Source organism: Gossypium hirsutum, chromosome D06, assembly GCF_007990345.1.
Source record: "Gossypium hirsutum isolate 1008001.06 chromosome D06, Gossypium_hirsutum_v2.1, whole genome shotgun sequence".
NCBI classification, from domain to species: domain Eukaryota; kingdom Viridiplantae; phylum Streptophyta; class Magnoliopsida; order Malvales; family Malvaceae; genus Gossypium; species Gossypium hirsutum.
Window position 1 is genome coordinate 66,642,135 of NC_053442.1, and position 24,652 is coordinate 66,666,786.

Consider the following 24,652-nt stretch of genomic DNA (forward strand, 5'->3'; position numbering starts at 1 on the left):
ATACAATAGACAGGTCAGAAATTTTGGCTCTCATCAAGGAAGGTAAACACACTCTACTTACCGTTGTTACTGATCTCGCCATCACACACTATTACAAGGACCAATATATTGTAACACTCCAATTTTGGCAAGTTCAAGGTTATTTTTTTCGATTGTTTGTTTTCTGTATTTATGGACATTTTCTTGCAAATCTTTGAGTCCTATTTATGAGATTTTATAATGAAGATATGTTTCTAACAACTATATATTTCTACCTTAAAACCCTAAATGATTAGCAAAAAATAAATTGAAACATTTTATTGTTTCTTTCCCTTTTATCGTCTCCTCATTTTCCTTTTTTCAACAAGTAAAAACATTATGTTTGTTGAAGGAATAAGAAAACACTAATTAAATCATACTGAGTTTTTAAATATTTTCAGAGAATTTGACGTTAAATACTGGGTTAATTTTAGTAAGTACTGAGTTAATTTTCATTCTTATTCTGCTCGGGGGATATTCCGTCATATCTCGATTCGGGATAGGCTATTTTGAGAATATCCCCATCATATCCCGTCTCGGTTCATTATTTTTGATATTCGGTTCAGATTTTTTTACGTGTCTTGACCGGGCTACCTGTCGTACTTATTCTAGCAAGGGATGTGCCATTCCAGGGATATCCCGATTAGTGGATATCTTATTGAAGGATACCCCAGCTTTGGTATATCCCATTCCAGGGATATCCCTTTGTTTTTAAGTTTATTGCCTTTATCTTATGGACAGTTGTATAAGCAGTACTGATACCCAAATTCTATGAAACCCAACAGTAACTTTAAAATAGCCTCAAATATCAATAAACAATAAATGCAAACACCATTATTACTGGCATTTAAAAAACAGAAACAATTTCCAAAATTTATTCTTTTGAAAATAAATAATAATAAAAAAAGTCTATCCCAGAATGTAATTTTTGAAAATAAATAATGCCCCTTTATTTTATGCGTCTCTATTTATAGTTTCAGATATATGCTTTGTTTTAATAACATTTTAAGTTAGCTTTTGTCATGGTTTCAGTTTTCAGATTGAAAGCTTTGAATGGCCATTACGACCATGGCCGAATAGAAATGAAGAAAATTCTTCCCAAAATCTCCTTCACACTTTCTCTGCAAATGCGTTCAAAATTGCTTCTTTTATCACAACAATACACTTTTAGGTTAGCAGATTTTTCTTTTCAAGGTTAATATCATTTGGTTTTTGTTCTTGCAATAATCAAATTTTGTTTTAGAAGGGTCTTTGGTGATGGGTTTTCTTTAATTTTTTCTAAAAAAATAAGCTACAATTCAACTCCCAAATCTCTGCCTTTTGAGGGAGATAATGTTTCGTTTTCTCTTATGGGAAACCTATGGACTAGAATTGAATTGCTGGGAGTCAATTGTAATCACCATATCGATCTCTTCCTCTTAATCTTTGTTTTATTTATTTCGATTTTGCTGATGGAGACGACAAAAATAAACTAATTAATGGAGGAGATAACTCAAAATTTGATGAATTTATATTGTCTGTAATACTCACGCATATCTCTTTTGCAATATTTTTCATTCTTTAAATCAGAGTTTTATTCCCAAATTTCTTACTGATAATCACTTAGTTTTCGTTATTGTATTTTATAGTATTTCAGATTTGTTTCAGGTTTGGAGATATGGTGCAACATATGAAAATTTATTAAGAAATATACCTTATAGTGCTTTGGAGCAAACAAATTGATGTCCAAACACTAGCGGGTCAAATGGAAACAGAAGTTCTGCTAGCGGGTAATATAGTGGCCCCTGCAGGTATAAATGGAGATGGAAATAGATATAGATGTATCTGCATCCTCTTCCAAGTACAAGTTGTCTCCGATTTCTTATTATTGTACGATAAATTCTACTACTTAAGGTGGATCTACAATTTATTAACATGGGGCATTACTTGTTGGCATTTCTTTGTGTTTATCAAATTTATTGGTGTCAAAATACAATATGCTGAAGTGTGTCATCTGTTACTCTGTTTGGAGTAATGACCTCTAATTTGAAATGGTTGTGTCAGTTCTCCCAGTGCTCATGTGTCAAGGTTGGGTGACCTAAACATGCCATACTTCTTGCAATTTGCCGTCAAGTGCGATAAAAATTAGGTCTCCTTTCCAATTTTTTTGCGACATTGGAACCTCTACATGTCTTGCTCATCTTTTCGTTCTGCCAATGATCTGGTATTCTTTTTGGCGTTACTATGTAACATTACATATCCCTTCCTATTGTTGTATTGGAGCTTTTACATGTTGTGATGCATGGTGCATTCTCCTACCACTGCAACATACATGCAGGTGCACTTGTTTTTTCTCATTTCCATTTTTCCGTTCCGTTCACTGTCTGTTTCATTGTATTTCTAACCATTTGTCTTGTCGATTTGTTATTTTCTACTGGTTGCTATTGTGACATACGTTTAGCTTCTTTCGATGGCATTGCAAAGGAACTTATACTATTTAGCTATAGTTTTTGAAGTTTGGTTTTCTTGCAGACTCTTAAAGGTTGGAAGTGAATGCCATTTTGACTATGGGATCACACGAATTCCAGATCGTGTTTGGCCTTCCACCAAAGGGGATGTGGAGAGTGATGAAACACCTCTGTATGTCTCGAGGCCTGCAGCTGCTCCACTTCATATGCCATCAAGAATATCTTCTATAAGATTGTGTGAAAAGCAATCTTTTTCTACAAACAATGATGATTCCAAGTTCCAATGCTCACTGTATCCTTTAGTGATCACTTATCTTGAAAAGTTCTTAAATATAATGAAGACATTAATTCCTGAAATCTTCATCTTCTCTGTGATCTGGATAACCTATAGTTCTGTGGGTTATGAAGCATGGAATCTTACTTTGCCTAATGGATGTGCTATCTAATTCATGGTTTATATGATTTAACATGCTTAGTTCTTCGCTCCTGCCATAAATTCCTCAGATTTTCTTATTTAATATGATTTAATATGCTTAGTCCTACAATTTTCTTATTTAATATGATTTAATATGCTTAGTCCTACAATTTATTAATATGCTTAGACCTTCAAACATAATAAATAAGAAAATCTGAGGAATTTCGTCCACACGGGATGAGATACGGGCGTGTATCTCAGCCGTGTGTGACACACAGCCAGGTGACATAGCCGTGTGTCCCCTATATTTTAAAATTTGTGTCAGACACACGACTTGGCCACATGGATGTGTGTCTTTTGCACCATAAAAAAAATTTGATATTTTATGAAAAATTTTCTGAGTATCCGGTTTAGTCTCGACCTTTTACTAATGTATTTTGGTCCTCGAGGGCTCATTTAGTTCACCATTTAGTAACATGCTTAGTTTTCATATTTCCTTCCAAAGAGCCCTAAGTGGACCATAACATATAGAGTTCAATAAGAGCAATGATTAGCTGTGCTTTGAAGAATAAAATATTGTTAGGGGAGTGCTCCCAAACTAACATGTCTATCGGGTCAATGTGGAGTAAATGGATGGATAAAATTGTATATGATTCCTATAGAAGAAACACTTGTCTCACAAGCGTCTTATTCCATATGCCCCATTCATCAAAGAATTCACCAAAGCCACTCGTGGCAAAAACCCCTGTCATAACATGCTAGATGAGAAACCAAACAAGCTAGACACAAAAAACTAAATGAGTAGACTAGCCACTAACCAATTTGAGCTAGGTAAGTTAACCACTTATTATCTAATATTAAAACTAATCTAGGAAAAATCTTGAAAACTAATACTCAGTCTTATTACCAAATATGGGTTTAGGAGTATGGTTACATATAGGGAAGGTGTGAGCATTTGACAGGCTGTGCGTGCGCAATAAAACAATTAATTTATGAAACAATTTTTCATGAATCATTCTACCATTGTTTGAATCTATTTGCATTAATTCTAGTAAAAGGGAAGAAAGTTAGTTTAGTAATTTTATTTGTTAATTTAGATATAACTTAAATATCATTTTATTGAAATATTCATTAATAATTTTCATCTCAATTAAATTAGTAATTACTTGTAATTAATTTGATAAAAAAATTTAACAACAATCTCTTCAACTCAATAAAATATTATTTATTTTCTGCGTACGCGCGCAGTCATTAATGGGTTTTTTTTTGTTTACTTCGTTCTTCGAGCTCCCGAATTCAACCCGGTTGGGAAAATGGATTTCTATTAAGGGTCTATTTGATAGGAGAAAATATTTTCCGGAATTGGTTTTCCCCATTTTCTAGTGTTTAATTGGAGGAAAATATTTCCTTTTGGAAAATCAATTCCACGGGTAAAATCCTCTCATCCTTCCGAAAAATGTCTTACCCCTTAGAGATCGGTAAGACATTTTCCACAGCTCATCTATTCACCCTTGAAACCAGTTCCACAGCTCCTCTCTTCACCCTTTCCACTGTTCCTCTCTTCACCCTTTCCACAGCTCTTCTCTTCACCCTATCGATTGCAGCATCATCATCTCTGCCTCATCTTCTCTGCTAGTTCACCTCTTCTCTTTGCTTGCCTCGTTAGCGTGCCGGTTCACCTCTTCTCTTTCAATTTTCGCTACTAAGGATGATTCTTTTTAAGAGAAAGAAAATGTTTGGCTTCTTCATCTCTGCCTGCAAAATGGAAAGGAAAATTGTGGTTCTTCTGTAAGAATGAATGAATGAATGGATTATGGTTGGATATATTTCTGAAATATCACTTATTCTTTATCTCCAAGTCATTTAGAAAGATTCCTTATTTGGAATATCTCATTTGATTCTCCATCTGCAAGGTTTTATTGTGCGTCTTGATGAATGTTGTTTTTCATTGTGCACTGTGTGGTATATTGAACAAATGACCCTGGAGAAGTGTGATATTCGTAAGGTCAGTTGATTGATTCTGGCAAAACATCCAACCTGGTGATTTTAAAGGCTTCAACTTTGTCGTGTATTGAGACCTTCATCTTTGGCATTTTTTTTATCACTTGAGTCTGATTTTACTGTCTAGTTGCATTTCAGGGATTTATCTGTCAATAAACTTGTAAAATTTCAGAACCTTAGAAGGAAAGAGATGCATTTGATTTCCTTAAGAAACTTTGGTACAAGTTGGCAAATCCGGAACTGGGCTAGTCGAGGCTAAATTATGGACCTTTAAATTACAATCACAAAATCAATTGAGGTGTCACCGTCTTTCAAAAGCTTCAATAAAAACCCTAACTTTTTATCTTCACATGCATTTGCCTTTGTATGCTGAAACTATACCTTTGTTTGAGTTTGTGCCAAAAAGGGGTGATTTTCAGACATGTGTTTATAAAAAATAAACTCATTTGTTATCCATCTCTCATTGCCTTTTCCTTTGAGTGAAGAATGTTTTTTTTCTAATGCAGGTAATAGGGTTTAAGTGATTGTTAAATGGAAGAACTAATTTTAATGGGTTCTTTAGTTGTCCTAATTCTTGGCAGAGCACTCAAGTCTGTGTAGCTGCTGTAAACATGGACAAATATCAATATGCAGGCTTTAGGTGGGTGAGCCATTAGTACATTTATGCCCATAAAGAACCTGCGTTACATTACATTACATTAAAGGTTTCAATAAGTTCATTAAACAAATTTACAAATGAAAGATTGTAAATTTAGTGAAGAATGCATCTGTTTCAATCTTGGTTTAAAGTTTTTATGACATAGAATTGCATGCAGTGCTGATATTTTCCTTTGGAGCAAATTGAGTTCTTTTTGGCTTTCTACAATAAATAGACTATGTTTCTAGCATTACTGTTTTATTTTTCAAAGAGTTGTATATTGCCTTGGGGTCCATAATTTGATTCATTTTTTTATGTGTTCTTACTAATATAAGTTTTCTATTTCTGTTTGTTTGAAGTTCATGAGCATGTTTTGTATAAACATGAACAACTGTTGCAATGTATGGAGGTTGTTCATGTCTTTTTTAAATGATGATCCTGATGAATCATGTTTGTGAACATATTATCTTGTCTAGGTTATAAATAGTAATTTCAAATTCCCAATAGATTTGGTTAATCTTGCTTTTTAATTTGATGTGCCCGTTTTTAGAACATTGCTTTGTTATCTGATATATCTTTTATGGAAGGTTTCTTGATTCTTACACATTGCTTCCTTTGGAATGGAAGGAGCTGTCATTCTAATAATCGTCAAATACTAATACAGATTATTGTAGTTCTTCTATAAGAATGATTATGGTTGGAAAAATTTCTGACACTGTCATGTTTAGACTTTTGTCAACTCCTAATTCAGTCTCGTTTTGTTAGTTCATTGGTAGTTGGTTTAGGGTTGAAGATATTGATACTTTTATGTGGTGTAATATTATGCACTTGGACAATGTTGTTACTATGTGGTGTACTACTAATTATGTATTTGGATAATATTCTTTTTAGTACTCATTATGGTTTCGAAGCAATTTATAATTATTCAATATTCTTACTAGTACTCATTGTGGATAATATTTTTTCAATTTATAACGATCAATATTATAGCTTATTATTGAGTATTATTATAAATAAATCATTGCAATATATGTAAAAACAATTTAAAATATAAAAATTTATTAATATATATTAATATATGTAAAAAACAACTTTTCCGGAAAATATTTTCAGGAAATCTGTCAAACAGCAGAAAATATTTTACACAGATTCAATCAAACACTAGAAAATATTTTCCAATAAATTATTTTACAGAAAAGTAAAATATTTTTCAAAAATCATTTTTCTGAAAACATTTTAGTGCCTATCAAACAGACCCTAAGTTTAATTTTTTTTTGAAAGATCTGTTAAGTTTATTTAAAACTCTTTCAAGACACAAGCACAACCAATCCATGGTCCAGATCTGATCTGAAATCTGAATACATCTGCAAGTAGGTGCCCAGTAGTAGTATATCAAAGTTCTACTCTGCTTGTAATTTGTAAATAATATGCATGCATTTTTCAAGCAATGACGTAATTTAGGCTTATTTTTGTGTGTGTTTAGGTTAGAACTGAAGGGATACGGTGGAAGCAAGGGTTTTTGCAGGGGAGGAGCTTCTTCGTCGAGTGGTGGGAGGAAGGGAAGATCTATTGGAAAGAATGGAGTTTTCCAATCCTCTCGCCTGGGAGCGCCTTCTGGATCTGCTGACTCCCACTTTGACCGTCAGGTCTTTCTCCATTCTTATCTCATTTTTTCCCCTCTCTCTTCTTCTTCTTCTTCCTTGAATAAGAAGTTCGCTTCTTCAGGTGGTTGTTGTTGATCACCATAATAAAGACAACGACTCTAATTTCACCAACCAGAACATGAGAGAACGGGAATCTGAGTTGGATCAAGTGAAAAGAGAATGTTTCAGAAAGGTTAAAGCTGAATCGGCATCTGATTATGAAATGCCACTGTCATGCATATCTTCCAATGGTGTAGATATAGATGCCTCGAGAAGTGGTAGCAGCTCTGGCAGAGCCACCACAACAGTGCATCACTCTCCTTCTCGCTGCCTCTCTGGCTTTAGCTTCTTTTCGGGTAACATTAGCTTCGCAGAGCTAATAGTTTGGGTTCATTTAGGGCATATCATGTTTCTCCTCCAAGTCTTACAATATTGAACCGTGATGACAACTTCGAGACACTTGAACATCGATAACTTTCCCCAAATTCTTCTTCTATAAGCTTATATTCTCCCTTAACCTTCAATGATTCGGACACAGATAGAGATGAAATTGGTGGGTCAAGTTCAAATGGTCGCAACCAAGATGATTCTCTGATCAAACATGGTGAATACTGGGCTCAACATGATGAACTACATGGTGCTTATTTTAATGCCTCAGAAGTGACCACTGGAAAAACTAATGATAATACAAATGATGGCATAGTTGAGATTTCCGATGATGAAAGGTTGGATAAGATGGAATTTTTATCTAACATCTGGGAACATGTTGAATCTAATGACTTTATGAAACGTGTGTGTCAAGGTTTAGATTCTCGGCCCTCTTCCCTTGGTGGAAATCAGGCCATGTTAATTCAGCTCCCATCTCATTTTCTACCATTAAACCATGATCCCTTGATCTCACCAACTGGGAGAGTCGGTGATCATGTTAATAATGATCACCATGGAGTTCGACCATTAAACCATGATCCCTTGATCTCATCAGCTAGGAGAGTTGGTGATCATGTTGATAGCGGTCACCATGGACTTTGTGTACCAGAAAATATGGAGGATTCTCAGAAAGTGTAATGTTTTCACCAGCTCAGAATCCCTTATGAAAAATTTGCTGACAGGGTTGACCAACTATCCTAATCCCAAGATAGCTCAAAAGGGGAGAGGCAAGTTTCACATTGGGATTTATTGAATTCAGGAATAGAGAAACATTCCCAGATGAGACTGAAGCCTGTAAACACTGCAACTGTAGAAGATCCAGATGTTTGAAACTGTAAGTTCACATGCGAGACAGAACATTTCACTTGAGTAATATGTTACTCGTACTTTGTTTAAGCACATAATTGAGATCGGTATGTTTCATTTTCTTTTAAGTTTTCTTCATGTATTTAGAAGATATTTGGAACATCATACCCTGAATGTTCAGAGGGTGCTAAAAAAAACTGAAAATGTTTGGAACATCTGTTAAGTTTTGTTGTTTGTTGTGATTGGCAGTTATTGTGAGTGCTTTGCAGTAGGGATTTACTGCAAGGATTATTGTCCATGTGATAACTATTTGAACAAGCCAGATTATGAAGATATTGTTCTTGATATTCGACATCAAATTGAATTGCGTAACCCTCTCGCATTTGCTCCACCTATTGTTAACCCACCTAATGATACCCCTAATGTTACTGTAATTATAAATTCTATAATCCTACATTTTTTCCCTTTAAATTTGTATAATTTCTTAAGTGTTTGACAAGATGAACACGCCATCAGCCAAGCACAAAAGTGGATGCAAATGCAAGAGGTCAAAATGCCTAAAATAGTATTGCGAGTGCTATTGGGTATGTTTTAACTTTTTAGCTCCATGTTACTTATGTGGCTCCCAATTTCCATTTTTATTTTTAAGAACTTGTATTCAAGATCCATGTGTAATATACACCTGGACATAGATATGTTATATGACTCTCCAAGTATATAAAAAAAACTCTTTAAATTATTGAACAAATCAGTGTTAGACATAAACTGACAGCACTCAAGTTTGTCTTTAACAGATGGTTGTCATCTTATTTCCTTTTCGGATGAAAAGTCAACTTGTGAAGATGATATAGTATATGAACTTAATTACCTTTAATCAATCCGACTGCACAAACATTCTTCATTTATTTTTAGGTTAAGGATGCCACTATGAGGATTGTGACAATTCTTTTGGCAAGAAGTCAGGTAATTTCTAAACTTGAAAATGATTTAACATATCTATAATGGACACATTTCTGGATCCTAGGGGCGAAACCATAATTTTTTTTTGGGATTGAGGCTAAGTTACACATTTTTGTAAGAGCTACAATACAATTTCATAATTATATTAGTTTATATCTTCATATTTTTTAGAATGATTAAATCAAAATTTATTATTTTGAGAGTCAAACGATAATTTTACCATGAATTAACTTATAATTTTATTGATTTTGGTATCTATAACCTTGCCTCCCCTCCCTTCCCCATGCTGAATCCGATGCTCCCACCCGATCATCAGTAACATGGACCATTAAATAATTATTTGTCCTGATTCGAATGATGAACGCTGACCCTAGCTGTGATGCTTACATACAAGTATTATATACCCTATTATTAGTGACTAACTAACTTCACCATGTTGGAGCTACAGAATCGATGTTCTAGAGAGTGGAAAAACAGCAGAATCAGTCTCATGAGACGCTAAATACAGCGGAAGTTATGTCCGACAGCACTTTGGCCAGGACTGCAAATTCGTTTTCGTCAATGTGGGAAAAACTTGTCTGACATCCTCCTTCAAGAGTACATGATATGAGGGACTGTCAAAATGCCTCACGGGCTGAATTAGAAAAAGGAATTGCCTTCATTGCTACTCATCTGCCTTGAGTCCTAAGCAACCGTGTCGGAGCAAGGAGATTGAAAATATTTGTGAGATCATGGTAGATGGTTTTCCTGACTACCACATGGAAACCTCCAACTCCATCGACACAGTGAAATCTGGCTAGGGTTTAGGGCTCTATAATTGTGAATGACTTTGATTTTTTTTTTCTTTTGTGCAATTTGTTATGGTAATAAAATTTTGTATTATGCCTAATAAAATTGATGAATGCAGATCCCTCCAATTATGTTATCTCTATATTTTTCCTGAAAGTTTATGAATTTATGAATTTATTTACACTACCAGAGGCTCCAATGCATATGACCTTTGTGTTTGTGTATTTTGCTGTTGCAAGTACCTTCTTTTTTTCTTTTAATTATTTTGTTTTTATGCGTCTCACTTTTGCTTTAATTTTGACTTAGGCTCATTTTTCAGGCTCATTTTTCTATAGGGGCATTTTAGTACGGTTTAGTTTCATTTGTTATAAGAGAGGGATTTAATCCCTCATTATTAGTGAGTGCTCTTGTAGGATAAAGCATTTCGCATCTCTATATGTTGGGGCTCTTTGCTTAATTAGCAATTAAAATCCAATTTGCCTAAGCCGTGATCTGATTTCTAAACTGGACTGTTTTTAAGGGTTCTTAAAACTTAATTGAGTTGTTACTTTTGCATTTTAGTACTGCAAGAACTTTGTTGAAAGAGTGCTGTAGCAGGAAGGTTGTTTGGTCACATTTGAAAGGTTCATGTTGTCCTAATTTTTAATGATGCTTGAAGAGGATTTTTGCTTGCGGTATTCTGCTTTGTTTGCTTTCTTTTCATTTTGCTTACAGTGGAACAATTGGTCTCTTTGTGGTATATGTTGTTGGAGGTTGAATATTTATCGTAATACGATCAATTAGAGACTTTTGTTTTCTATCTGTGTGCCATAGGTGGTACGTGACAATCTTAAAATAGTGAAGGCAATTATTTTAGAGTGCGTGGGATACTATCGTCAGATGTACAGAATATGCTGATTATTGCCCAAGGATAAATTTTTGCTTGTGCAAGCATCGAGACTCATTTCAGGTATCAATCTCTGTTTTAGTTTCAGATCCATGCTTCTTTACTTGTATTTCAGTGGGTTTTTCTTAGGGTTTTTGGTTTTCAGCTTTAGAAATCACTGTTTCGTTCCGTCTTTCAAATCTATAGATGTCGGTCTTGTTCTTCTTTTTTGTTTGTTTATAGTCTACTATACGTTGTTCTTTATTTTTGGATTGTTTGTTTCCCTCTGTTTAATATTATAGCTTTTGTGTTATTGTCTATTTCTTTTAAATCTTTGCTTAGCAGAATACTAATTGCCTAAACAAAAAGCATCCGTATGTAAATTGTTTACTGCATCTGTAGAGTTTATTTGGTGGTTTTTTCTGGATGGTAATAACATGTCTTTTTAATTCGTAGTGAGTTGTGACATTTTGTTTCTTAGTTTTCTCAAAAAATCTGTACATTAGTTTTTTAAAAAATAATAATCTAATTGGGGTGCTTGTTAATATTGATAGTAATTGAAGAATTGGATAATTTCAACCGATTTGCTAATTGCGAAGTTTTTTGTCGATTTGGGTTTCATGATCACATACGGTGGAGATTGTCATGATTCGTGTATGCATATATGTTTTCTTTTTCATACTGCTAGGTGGTTGTATTCATCAGTAAGGATTGGGTATATTTTCTTTAAAATAGTTGGGATTGTTCGTGTTCTGTTGGGTAAGATTTGCAAATGGATTTTGATTGGAAGCTTTAGGTAGACCCATGGTATGTCTGTATATCAGCTGAATGGGAAGTTTTGTGTGATTATTGATATATCCATGTGGTGAAATACTCAGATTTTGGTTGAAGATAGAGTTATATTCATCTGTGTTACCTAGCCTTATATTCAAAACCCTATTTGGTTAACAATGGAAGTTTAATAAAACCGAGGGTTTTTAGCTGCTTCCATGCATCTGGAAAATATTGCTATCTAATTCAGAAGTACTTCTGGGTAAGTCTTTTTTTTCTCAATTTTCTACCTTAAACTATTGATTAAATCATTCATCTTACATTCTTTTCCTATTTAGATACATACATATATTTTAATGAATTTGGGTCTCCCTGGTATTCTAGGTGATAGTTTATTCTTAATAGAACTTTGGATATGAGGTAAATATTTTCGTTTTGGGAGTAAATTTTGGTACATAAATTGCATATTAGTCCAACATCATCTATGTATTCAATTGAATGTGTTTTTCTTCTTTTAAGGATGTTGCTTATGGATTTCTTGACGAAGATGTCTTTCAATCGCTGCATTAGAGGTGGAGATTTGATTATTATATATGAGAGGCATCATACTATGAAAGTTGTTAAAAGTGTGCGATAATTCGGTTCTTCAAAATCGTTTCAGTGTATTTAAAGCGGTTAAAGCTGTATTATATTTGTTCAGGAATAAGAAAGCACTAATTAAATCATACTGAGTTTTTAAATATTTACGGAGAATATATTTATTATCTATAAGCATTATTGAATAAATTTTAAAAGATTTTTTGTTATAAATTTGAAAGAAAAGTTATCGTACTTATTATAAAATTGGTTTCTTTAATAAGCCCTGAATTTATTTTCATTCTTATTCCGATCGAGGGATATCCTCGTCATATCCCGTATCGGGATAAGCTATTCCAAGATTATCCCCATCATTTCTCGTCCCGGTTCAGTATTGTTGGTGTCCGGTTCAGCAATTTTAGTGGCCGGTTCAGATTTTTAACGTGTTTAGACCGGGTTACCTGACGTGGTTATTCCAGCCAGGGATATCCCTAGAAATGGATATCTCGGCTTGGGATATCCAATTCTAGGGTTATACTGGCTTGGAGCTTGGGTTTAGGGTTGAGCTGGTGTTTTTGGGCATTTGTTTCAGTGTTTGGGGCTTTGGATCTCTTAGGTTTTGGATTATTGGGTTTTGGACTACATCGAATAGTGATTTCAGGGACCAAAATATATACCCAAAATTTATTAACCTTGTCAATTATTAAAAAAGAATTGAGAATGAGGTTTCTTTTTAATTGAAATGGGCTTTTTTATAATAAATCCAACAAGCCTGACTTTAATTCAACAAACCGAATGGACCGTCTGAATGAGGGGAAGAAAATAAGGAAGCCAGCCACTAAGAAATGAAGCTTCTCTCTCCTTTGTTATAGGATTTATGAATAACCTCGATTTCAATCTCTCTCCTCCTGATATATCTCCGGCAATAAAACTCCACCGTTTCTTTCTATCTTCGTTTGTTGGGTTTTGGCTCAGATCGACTCCCGGGTAAGAATTTGTGCCTTTGTTTCACAGTTCGACTCCTTATTTCTCTTCTCCTAAAGATTCTTCTCATTTGAATCTTTGCCATTATCGTTTTTACACAACTTTTGGTTTGGAATTAGGGGTGTTCATTCGGTTAACCGACCCAAAATAGCATTAACCGAATTAACTGACATTTTAAAATTTTTAATCGTTAACCGAACCGAAATTTTTTCAAAAAAATTAACCGAACCGAAATTTTTTTGGTTAATTCGTCGGTTAACCGCATTAACAAAAAATTATATGTTTTTTTATTTTTGGTTAAAAATTACCCGAATTACCCGAATTATCCGAATTATCCGAATTAATCGAATTACTCGAATTACTTGAATTAATCGAATTAACCTAATTGAATCATACATAATTAAATTATTTTTAAACTTTTATACTTTAGTTTTAATTTTAGTTTATAGAATTTTATTTTTATTTTTTAAATTATTTGTAATTTTTATAATTGGGATGTGTTGGGTAATTGGGTTGAATTGAATACTTGAGTTTGGATTGAGTTTAAGTGAATAGTAGGCCTATTTATATATTATAATTTTATTTATTAATTTTTTCGATTAAACCGAAAAAATTCGGTTAACCGACTGATTTCGAACCGAATTAACTATTAACCGAAAAATTAAAAAATAATTAATCTAACTCCCGATCAAAAAATTCGATTAACCGACCGATTAACCGAATTCGGTCGGTTAAACGAATTTTTTCGTTTTACACAAATTTTTCACACCCTTATCCTCGATTGCAATTTATTAAAGGCCTGTGTGTCGTAGTATTTCTACATCATAGCAAAAGGACATTAGTGAAATGTTGTGGACATTAGTGCAATGTTGTGGTCAGCTACAGCTAGGCTGAGTGCAAATCCATCGCCATTACATCTGCCTGTTTTCAACCAGTCTATTACAGTGTTTGGAAAATCCAAACCCAGCAGAGTCTGTTGCTCTCCCTCTCGCGCAATGGAAACCAACGACGACACCTCCAAAGCTAAGGGCTTAAGCTTTGATGATTTCCTCAGCAAGAAGCCCTACTCTCCTCCTACTTGGGCCTCCCATCTCAAACCAATCCCTTCCCATGTCTTCTCCCTCGCCCATGTAACTACTCTATCTCTACCTTTCATTCATTTTCATTGCCTCTGCGAAACACCCTAATCTTATTCCTTCGCTTTTTCAGCTTCCAACTCCAATTCACAAGTGGAATCTGCCTAATTTGCCCCAAAACACGGAAGTTTGGTTGAAGGTAATTTTTGCTCTCTCTCTCTTTTTCTTTAATTTAATATTTGTTTGCTCTTTGGTACTCACGATCTTAGTGCATGCAGCGTGAAGATCTTTCAGGTATGCAATTGAGCGGTAACAAAGTCAGGAAATTGGAGTTCTTATTGGCGGAAGCAGTGGCACAGGGTGCTGATTGCATCATTACAATCGGCGGCATCCAAAGCAACCACTGCCGCGCCACTGCTGTCGCTGCTAAGTATTTGAATCTAGACTCCTATCTCATACTCTTCACCTCTAAGGTTCTACTGTTTCTTTTCTTTTACCTTTCTAATATTATTTGTTTCTCCTGCTACGATTTTTCTTTTGCTTAACCAGTTTCCTGTTGCAGCTTCTTGTTGATAAAGATCCCGGATTGACTGGAAATCTGCTGGTGGAGCGTTTTATGGGCGCTCATATTCAACTTATTTCAAAAGAAGAATATGCAAAAATAGGGAGTGTTGTTAGTTTCTGACTTTCTCATTGCCATATTTTATTTGCTAACTATACTTATTGTAGTGCTGAACCTAATTAGTAATTGCCATAAAGCTGATGCTAATTTGCATTTGGATTGCGAGGAACAGAAAAGCTATTTGCTAACACATTAATTGTTTTATAAATGTATTCCGGTTTTCATTTATTACCGAGTGGGGGATATGTAATAATGCATCTATTATAATATGACTCTTTGCTCGTTTTCAATTATTTTTAGATACTTTGACCTTAGACATGGATTTTGAGTTGACTAGCAGATTCGATTTTGGGGTTGCTTCATTAGATGGCTGAAATAAGAGTTTGTTAATGATTTCTTGAGAATGTTTCTGAGATACATATCACCAATGATCCTGCTTTTACATTGCAGGATCCATCAGCTATATGATTGAATTGATAATTCTTATGCGCTAATGCTGTAATGCATTATGTGGTATTCTAATTCTGCCTATTTGAAATTTTGGTTAGGCCCTTACTAATGTTTTGAAAGAACAGTTGCTAAAGGAAGGCCGGAGGCCTTATGTTATTCCTGTTGGTGGATCAAACTCCCTGGGTACCTGGTGAGCTTCTGCTATAGTTTATTCTCTCTTTTCTGTCACATGTCATCTTAGTTGAACAATTTGCTTTGAAAGCTGCAGAAAATCAGTATCTGTTCTCTTACAAACTAATTTTTCTTTCAAACTTTATGCTATAGGTGCATAACATGAGAAAAGCTTTTTGTTTTTGGTCATTGGTATTTTCAGTTTTTCTTTTTTAAATGATAACTTGTTTTATATGGACTATATTCTCTAAAATAATAACTTTGGAGCAAGACTATAAATATACACTAAAAACTGCCTGAAATCCCTAACAACTTCAATTAATTTAATTAGCACTCAATGGACCATGGGTTAAGGTTCATTTGTGCAAACAAAAAATTTTATTATATGCATGATCATTGAAACTTTAATTAAATTGATAAGGTCCACTTGTTGCTGTAATACCAAATTGTTTTCATTTTTCATTGAACTGGGTAAAATTTCTCTCCAAATGTTTTACAAAGCTTGTACTTGTTTGGTATGGAACTGTTTCTTTGGTCTTGAAGTTGATTGCTCTAATACCAAGATACATGTTTGGATCATTCAGATTGAAAGAACTTAAGATCCTTTACTCAAGCAGTGTTAAGATCCTTGTCAATGTTTGCTAAACTTTTGAAGTATTTATTCCTTTTCTAAATCCAATACGAACATTTAACAAATTTTCTATCTTTAGGGGATATATTGAGGCAATGAGGGAAATTGAGGAGCAACTTCAGATAAGAAGCAACAGAGTAAAATTTGACGATATTGTTGTAGCATGTGGCAGGTTCTATTCTACTCAAATATTTTCATTGTCAATGAATGACTTTTCAGATTTGATCTTTGGCAATACTTAGCATTACAAGAAATAAACAGAACCTTTCTTCAATCGGAAACTTTGATGCCTCATTAACATTTTTAGTTAATTTGTGTTTATGGTAATAGTGAATCCGATATCTGAACATTACTAAAGCGTTAAAACTATGGGAGTGTAACTGTACAATAATTGAAGCTATTGTCAATTATGTTTTTGGGTACATTTAGTTTTCATTCATCAAAATTGGTTTATTTCTTTTACAGTTTAAGACCTTTTTTTAGTTGATTTGTTTGTTCTTGCAGCGGTGATGTCTGACTTTTTTTACTTCCTTACCATATAGTATTCCTTTTTATTTAGTGCTAAAGGAATTTAAGTCAGGGGTCCATTTTGGAGAGGCGTGGTCGTAAGTGCGTTGAAGTTTTATTAGACTTGTGATCTTTAATTAATTTAGGTTTTATGTTGACTAACATCTGAGTTTGGATCCAGGCTATAGACAAAAGCAATGTTGAGTGACAATTTTTTGTATTATTGATTTTTAGTGGCGGTACCATTGCTGGTCTTTCATTGGGATCATGGCTTGGAGCCTTGAAGGCAAAAGTGTGTATTCTTATTTATATATTAACACATACATTTCTGCATAGGCAAACTGATTTTTATGATGTTTTACTGACAACTTAGGTTCATGCATTTTGCGTTTGTTATGATCCTGATTACTTCTATGACTTTGTTCAAGACTTGATTGATGGACTTCAAGCAGGTGTTAATGCACGTGATATTGTCAGCATTATAAATGTGAGATTTAACATGTCCCTTGGATTTTTGACATTTTTTCTCCTTTAAGATATAATAAATGATACTTCTTACCTGTGCGGTAAATTTAACATGCATGCTCTGATGATGTTGAATGAATTCTTCATTTTATGTTGGTTCTTTTTTACAAGCCCTCATACCTATCGTGGAGAAAGTTTTAATGCCTTGTATTTGTTTTGTTCATCACTCAGCTTTTTGTAGTTTCCCTACATTACTCTATGTTTTGTGTCTGTTGTAAGTGTAGACATATTATTTGTTTTGTTTAGATTTGTTTGCTAATTTCCATGCTTCAGAAATATCAAGTTTCTGGAATAGGCTTAAGACCTTATTTGTTTAAGGATCTAAATCTCAACAGCAAACTAGTATAAGTAGCATAATTCTTTATAGTTGAAATTTGAAGTTTCTGGGTCTTAAGCTTTTAAAATGTTTCATTTTAGTCCTTTTGTCACATCTTTCTATTCATAATTTATAAAATTGACCATGCGGCTTACCAATGGAATGCAAACACATTGTGAGCTACAATATGGATGTTACATTAGTGTTAATAAAATTATTTTAGGAAAAGCAAGAAGACAACCACTTTAAAGGTTGGGGACCAAAGGAGACAACACAAACATCAGGGACTAGAGTGAAATTTAAATGAAAGGTTAACCGTGAATGGCATATACTCCCATATTTAGATATACAAACTAATCTTGGAGATGAAGTCTACTATATAGACACTACTTGGACTAATCAAGTTGCATGAAAACTTGGTAATAAGGAAAGATAATGATAAATCAACTTGCAAATGTTGTGATAAATCATATGAAGTTAATATCCTATGGGAGACAATCAGGAAATGCTTTCATTGTTGAATTCTTGATGTGTCTCTCATATTGGCTGAAGGATATTTTCCTTGTAAGTTTCAGGTTAGGTTTTGGGTACACCTCAGGTGGTTTAGCTTTTTTACTTTGGTGTGAAATCAGGTTAGGTTGAGTTCGGACAGTTGTGCCGGTCATTCTGGTCAACGTCTAATTTGTAGCCTATACCTATTTGGTTTATTATATGCATAAGATGGAGAGAAATTCTTGTAGCTAAAGTTTAAATTTTCTGATAACATGACAGATGCCATGAACATGCTGTAATTTATTGGATGGAATATGTATAATGTTGTAAAAACTCTTTACAGGCTAAATGACTGGATTATGCAATTAACACTTCTGAGGAGCTTAAATTTGTGAAGGAAGTTGCTGCTGCAACGGGTGTTGTTCTTGACCCTGTATACAGGTATAAAAGTTATCTTTACTATTGGCAATTTTAATTTTCTTCCTTCTTCGTATGAGTTTTTTTTAGAGGAAAACTAGAATCTTCTCATAGTTATTGAGCTAATGTCAACGAAAGAGGAAAACCATGTCTTTTGTTGGTATCTTTACCCATGTGGCTAAGATGTTGCTATGATATTCAGGTTTTATACTTTTGGTCACATGCCTTATACATGCATATGGCAACAAAAAGTTTAACTTGGTTGAAATTAGTGTCGTGATTTTCACAGTAAAGTAGAGCATGTTTTACTTAAAAACCTTCAGCCATAAAGTATATTTCTTGATGAAATTGGCTGGCGTAATCTAACTTATCTTCCAATGAGATTTGAATTACATGTTCAATAATTAGCATGGTGCAATTAGAACCTAGCAATTTCTTTTTTTTTTGTTCTACAGAACCTAGCATTTTCTTAGACCTAGAGTTATCTACAGGTTCTATTTTGGAAAGGAAGATTTCTTTTGAGTCGTTTTTTTTTTTTTTTTTTTGTGCTTAGTGGGAAAGCTGCTTATGGGATGATGAAAGATATGGCTGAGAATCCAAAAAAGTGGGAGGGGAGAAAGGTCCTCTTTGTACACACAGGTGGACTCCTTGGGTTGTTTGACAAGGTTGACCAAATGGCCCCCTTGGTGGGGAACTGGCAGCGAATGGATGTCAATGAATCTATTCCTAGGAAAGAGCGTATCGGGAAAATGTTCTAAAGAGAGCAGTGTGACATCTTACACTGTTCTGTTTAATAGACACCGGTTGTCCAGATTTGGTGTGTGGCAAATGTATGACTACATACATACATAAATACATACATACATCAAGGAACATCCACTGTAATTTTTATGGCCCCAAACTTATTTATTTTGAAGATGGGATTTAATATTTCATTTTCAGATATACAAGGATACTAAGTTGAAGTGTGGGTGGTAGTCTTTTTCATGTCTTATGTAAATACTGAAAATCATCAATAGAGGCTCTGATGCATCTGCTCTGTCTCGTAATGTGAACCTTTTCCTGTCGGAGTTTTAAGTAAAAAAAAAAAGAGGCTACATTCCTTTGACACATGATTTGAGAAGTCATGTTGGATTAATTGGTTTAATATTTGATTTATTGACAATAAAAGGGAAGGTATAATCTACCGTGGGAAGACCTTAGATTCCTATAATTGATTCCCTTTGCTAGAATTGAAACGTAACTTTCGGTTGGGGTAAAGTTGAAGTTTGTTGACCACTCAGTAATGGTCGATCAAGAAGTTAATATCAAAAGCAGCTAATTGAGAGCTTCAGATATTTATTATCCTTGTTAGGGGTTTTGAATGGTGTGGCGGTATCTGCAGCTAATCATATGGTTGTGGTTGCGCAAATTCATTTATTAATAATATCGTCCTTTTTCAAATCTTGATTAATGATTGGCTACTAACCTATTTCTCTGCCCATGTCTCTAAGTTCCAGCTTCATCAAAGCCTATAAAACACCTGGAGACCCCCCCCCCATTCATGACAGCATATAATATAATATATGTGTTCAATGCCATGGTCAATATTCAGAGTACTGTATAATGTTCCATGGTCAAAAACTTGACGGCAGGCGGCAGCGCATATATGTGATATTTGATGTTGCATGGGTCAAGGCAAGACTTTATTATTATTTATTTTTTGCTCAGAGAAATTGACATTTATTAATAAGGTAGAGACCACCATGAAACACTAACAGATCGCCTGGCCAAACTCCTTACAAAAAACACTAAACAGCTCCCAACAAACAGACAAACCATAATGAACATAAACATAAACTTTTTTAACTCTTTATATATTTGATATAGTACTATTTTAAAAATAAATATATTCAGACTGAGAATATTAAAAATAAGTGTATTAAATAAAATTTTGAAAGCTAAACAACTCAATTATCACTTTATTAAATGAGTATATTAAATAGCTAGTTACCGTTGGCAGGAGAAGAGCCCCTCTGCCCGTTTTCATCAGTCTTTTCAAATCCCCTTCCTTTCCCATAGTTGGAAATTTAAATCCTCTCTCCTTCACTTTCCCAATTCTTCACCATCTCTTTCTCTTCAAATTTTTCCTCTCTCATCCGTTTTCTTCTCTTCCTTCTCAATCGTTTCTGTTTTATTTTCTGATATGGAAATCACTTGCTTCATCCATAGATTTTGGGTTTTCAGCCCTAGGAAATATTGTTTCGGTTCGTCTTTTCAAATCTATGGATGTCTTTGTGGTTGTTCTTGTTGGATGCTTTGGGAAGGAAAGAAACTCTGGCTCTGCAAGATTTCACCAGCAATGGCCTCTCTTTTGCAGTCAATCTCTATTACATTGATTCTTATCCCAAATAGACACGCTATTCCCTTCATCGTATTGCACGGTAATGTTCTTATCCCAATATCTTTTCTTTTCAATTTTAATGTTCATATGCACTCTCCCATGGCTTAAATTCATAATTTATTGCCCTAAAACTTGAGATAAATGGGGATTAGATGCCAGTTTAACCTGATACCCACATTTCTTTTATGAACATTATGCTTAAAAGTTCAACTAAGACCACATAACTTCATTTCTGGTGAAATTGTTTAAGCAATTGTGCCTTTGTATAAATTGTTTAAGTAACTATCTTTTCTTGCTAAGTTCCTTAATTGGATCAAAGGAAAGGATCTATGTATGTGCTTTGGTATTAATGTGACTTTAAGAGAGTTTTTGTAAGCAGTTAATAAAATGTAAAGAAAAAAATAAAACATAAATGGGGATTTTGGTTTTCAGGTTTACAATTCACTGTTTCGCTCTGTGTTTGAAATCTATCGATATGGGTCTGTCTGTTTCTTTTTGGTTGCTTTTTCGGAGACTAATTTCAGGTATGAATCTTTACTTGGGTTTGCTTTTTCATTTCTTTGCCTTTGTCTTTGTTTTTGTTTTTGTCTTTTGCCTTTTCATTTCTATTTTATGGTTTTTGGTTTTCAGGTTTAGACATCACTGTTTCGTTTCGTGTTTCAAATCTATTGATCTCGATCTGTTTGTTCTTTTTGTTTGTTTCCTGTGTACTTTTTCGAGGTACAAATCCTAAGTTTTCTCCTCTGTTTCTGTTTTTTATGATTTATGCAATCCCCCTAACTATGTTTTTTTTATGGGAACATCTCTGTTTTTTAGTTTTTGATACATGCTTTTCACTTGAATTTATTTGAGTTTTTTTATTTCCTTCTCTTTGCCAAATCGGAGTAAGGTTATCAAGCTTGAGTTCAACTTGACAATGACTGAATTGATTTGAGTTTTACTTGTAGCCGAATCCAAGTGACTTATGCGCACATGTATCTGGTTTTTACCCCTAGTATTGATGTTCATTTTTTAGATACGAGAGTTACACATTTTAATTTTAGATTAGTTCTAGATGGTTGAGCCATGCATGATTAATTGATTAAAGATTTTACTTACTCCGATGAATCAAAATAACTTTCTTTTGTGATAAATGTTCTCTTTCTCATTCTGTATGTTGGATTGATCTTCATGTTTAAATTATCCAAATTAAATGCTAATTATACTGCTATGACAGATCTCTGGTTAAACTTATTGTGAATGGAAACTATTTGATTCTAAATGCTGCTTTTAAAATATTTTTGGATTACCTTGCAGTGGAATTCAAAAGCGGATATCTTCAAGCCCCAATGCTATTAAATTAATAGTATTTTCATTCATAAGGATCAGCTTGGCATACACGGAGTTGAAGAGATTTATGAGGTGATGGCAATTTTTGTGAAACTAAAGTTGAATTCTGCAGATTCCTTGTTAATGCTTTATGTTGTTATGCACTCTCCCATGGCTTAAATTCATTCTTTAATGCCCTAAAACTTGAGATAAATGGGGATTTTAGATGACAGTTTAACGCGATTCCCATATTTCTTTTATGGATATAATGCCTAAAGTTCAACTAAGACCACATACTTCATTTCTAGTGAAATTGTTTAAGCAATTGTGCCGTTGTATAAATTGTTAAAATTCTGTTAAATGTACATTCAAGGTTAAACATGGTTCTGCTTATCAGGGAATTCGTTTGACAATAGGGTTATGCTGATAATGCTTTCTGCAGAATATGGTGACTAGTCTAGCAGCCTGTGGAATTGACCAAACTGAATAAAGCAAATTAAAAACTATCATCCTGTGTTGCTTTAATTTTCATTTTTCTTAAAGTATCCATGTTCAACACATTCCCGGACGTGGGTATAGCATATGACCCTCCAAATACATGAAAGGTTATGTTACTTGGACTTCGGTGTAAGTATTGGACATAGGCATCTGACCTGAGTATTTTCAGTTTTTTCTAGGATCGCATGTATTTGGAGGACTTTTGGAGGATTATATCTCGATGCCCATGTCTGAGCATGTGTTGGAGATGAATTCAGACACGATAGTTATTTAGGCAAAATGAAGAGTTGGGTTAATATAGAGAAAAACTTACCAAAAAAAAAAGTCAAACATACCCATATAAGATGCGTGCATGTCACATGTACCGAGTGTTGGTGCACTCATATGGTCCTCTGACTGCCTTTTTCGCTCCAAACTATCAAACTGGATGAATTCTAATGTTCGTTAGTCAGTTGTTTCAACTCAGTTTTGCCGTTTGATTTTTATTTGATCACAAAAAAATCCACTCCGCTATTGGGTTAGAAAAGGTTTGATCTATTATCTACCTAAACCCTAAACGTTCCTTTCTCCTTTCTTAACTACTGTTTTTTCCATTCTTTTCAAATATTTTCCTTCTGTCCTGTTTTCTTTCTCCCAGCCTCCTTTGTTGTCGTTTCTTTCTTCACACACACAAATAAGGTACATTAGGTAGAGAAACCCTAAGTTTTGTTTATCGTTTCTGTTATTTGTGATTTTTGAAATCCCCTAATTCATTGGAGATTCATTTCATGGATGAATATGTATTTAACTTTGTTTCTTTCCTTTTCATCTCTGTTTTTAGTTTCAAATATATGCTTCTTTCTACTAATCTTTTCAGTGGACTTTTGCCAGGGTTTCCTGTTTTCTTATTCAAAGAGTCACTGTTATGTTCAGTTGAAATTATGGATCTCGGTGTGGTACTTTTTGGTTCTTTATCTTGTACTATATGTTCTTTTTTTTCCTTCAATTTGTTTGTTTCCGTCTACTTTATATTTCCTTTTATTTTTTTCTTCGCTAAATACTGTTTCGGTTTCTCTTTTAGGGCTTCTGTTTTGGCGTTTGGGCCTGTGCCCTCCTTAGTTTATGGCTTTTTGGGCTTTTATCCCGCTTGGAGGCTGTCTGACCCTATTTGCAAATGGACAGTAAGTTGCTTCTATTGTGAAAGTCTATAAATCTGTGTTCTCTTTTTGCATACTGGTTTGTGATCCATCTTTTTGCTCGGGCCACGTATTTGGTTTTGTTTTCATTTTTTTAGTGTTTTGGGTTGGGTTGTTTTGGAATGCGTTTGAGCTGTTTTTATGTCCAGTTTTCTTTTGATAGTATTTAATTTTAAAAAGATTAGTAAAATATTTTTGAACATAACTGTTTAATTTTGAAGCTATTGTTTTAAAATTAAATAAGTTTTTAAAAAAATTTAATATAATTTAAATTTTTAAGGTTTTTTTACTTCTCTCTGTTAATTTGTCCAAAACAGTAGTAGTGATTTAAAGAAGGTTTTAATTACCATAAATGTTACCGTTGCATTATTCATAATGCAAAAAAGGCTGTAGCTTTAGGGGCATTTTTTCATTTAAGCCAATCACCAAAACTTAATAGTTTAGGGACAAATTTTTCAGTTTTGGTAAAAGCAGAATGATCATATTGTTATTAATTAAAATGGCAAAACTAAGATTTCAATTTTTTTAAAGTTGAGAGATTAATTTTTGAATTAAACCAAATATTTTTCCACCGTGCAACCAAATTCTGCTCCACATATTTACTTCATAACCAAGTGTACATAGATTATAAACTAATGAATATTAATTCATATGGCAGATTTTTAACTGGCCTGCTGTAGTTAATTTTTTTCTTATTCTGCTCCGACTTTATTCCTGTCATATGGTGCCTGAATAGATTCTT

General features: G+C 33.9%; 2 protein-coding genes, 1 long non-coding RNA gene and 1 other non-coding gene across 8 annotated transcripts; all 4 read left to right on the forward strand.

The window, feature by feature from the left end:
* The first annotated feature begins 4,045 nt into the window (after positions 1-4,045).
* LOC107963752 (uncharacterized) lies at positions 4,046-10,279 on the forward strand. Of its 5 annotated transcripts, XM_041096392.1 has the most exons (5): positions 4,046-5,521; positions 7,002-7,164; positions 7,244-8,422; positions 8,644-8,978; positions 9,307-9,357. In XM_041096392.1, the coding sequence occupies exons 1-3, from the start codon at positions 5,493-5,495 to the stop codon at positions 7,595-7,597; spliced, it is 546 nt and encodes a 181-aa protein (XP_040952326.1). In that variant the 5' UTR covers positions 4,046-5,492; the 3' UTR covers positions 7,598-8,422; positions 8,644-8,978; positions 9,307-9,357. The 5 variants fall into 5 exon arrangements, with proteins under 5 accessions (XP_040952326.1, XP_040952327.1, XP_040952325.1 ...); XM_041096393.1 differs by lacking the exons at positions 8,644-8,978; positions 9,307-9,357 and adding an exon at positions 9,803-10,279; XM_041096391.1 differs by having other exon boundaries at positions 7,244-8,978.
* LOC121218982 (small nucleolar RNA snoR103) lies at positions 5,467-5,572 on the forward strand. Its single transcript, XR_005915463.1, has one exon. It is a non-coding gene; the product is annotated as a small nucleolar RNA snoR103 (small nucleolar RNA).
* A 1,174-nt stretch (positions 10,280-11,453) lies between the features above and the next one.
* On the forward strand, positions 11,454-12,504 carry LOC121218709 (uncharacterized). The gene is made up of 2 exons (XR_005915206.1): positions 11,454-12,041; positions 12,299-12,504. It is a non-coding gene; the product is annotated as an uncharacterized lncRNA (long non-coding RNA).
* A 642-nt stretch (positions 12,505-13,146) lies between these two features.
* LOC107963750 (bifunctional D-cysteine desulfhydrase/1-aminocyclopropane-1-carboxylate deaminase, mitochondrial) lies at positions 13,147-19,595 on the forward strand. Its single transcript, XM_041096390.1, is given in 11 exon segments — positions 13,147-13,342; positions 14,202-14,469; positions 14,549-14,614; positions 14,694-14,888; positions 14,978-15,088; positions 15,586-15,677; positions 16,369-16,461; positions 17,031-17,088; positions 17,170-17,283; positions 18,473-18,570; positions 19,100-19,595. Coding segments are annotated over 11 exon segments (1,410 nt in total). The 5' UTR covers positions 13,147-13,232; the 3' UTR covers positions 19,305-19,595.
* The last annotated feature ends 5,057 nt before the right edge of the window (positions 19,596-24,652 follow it).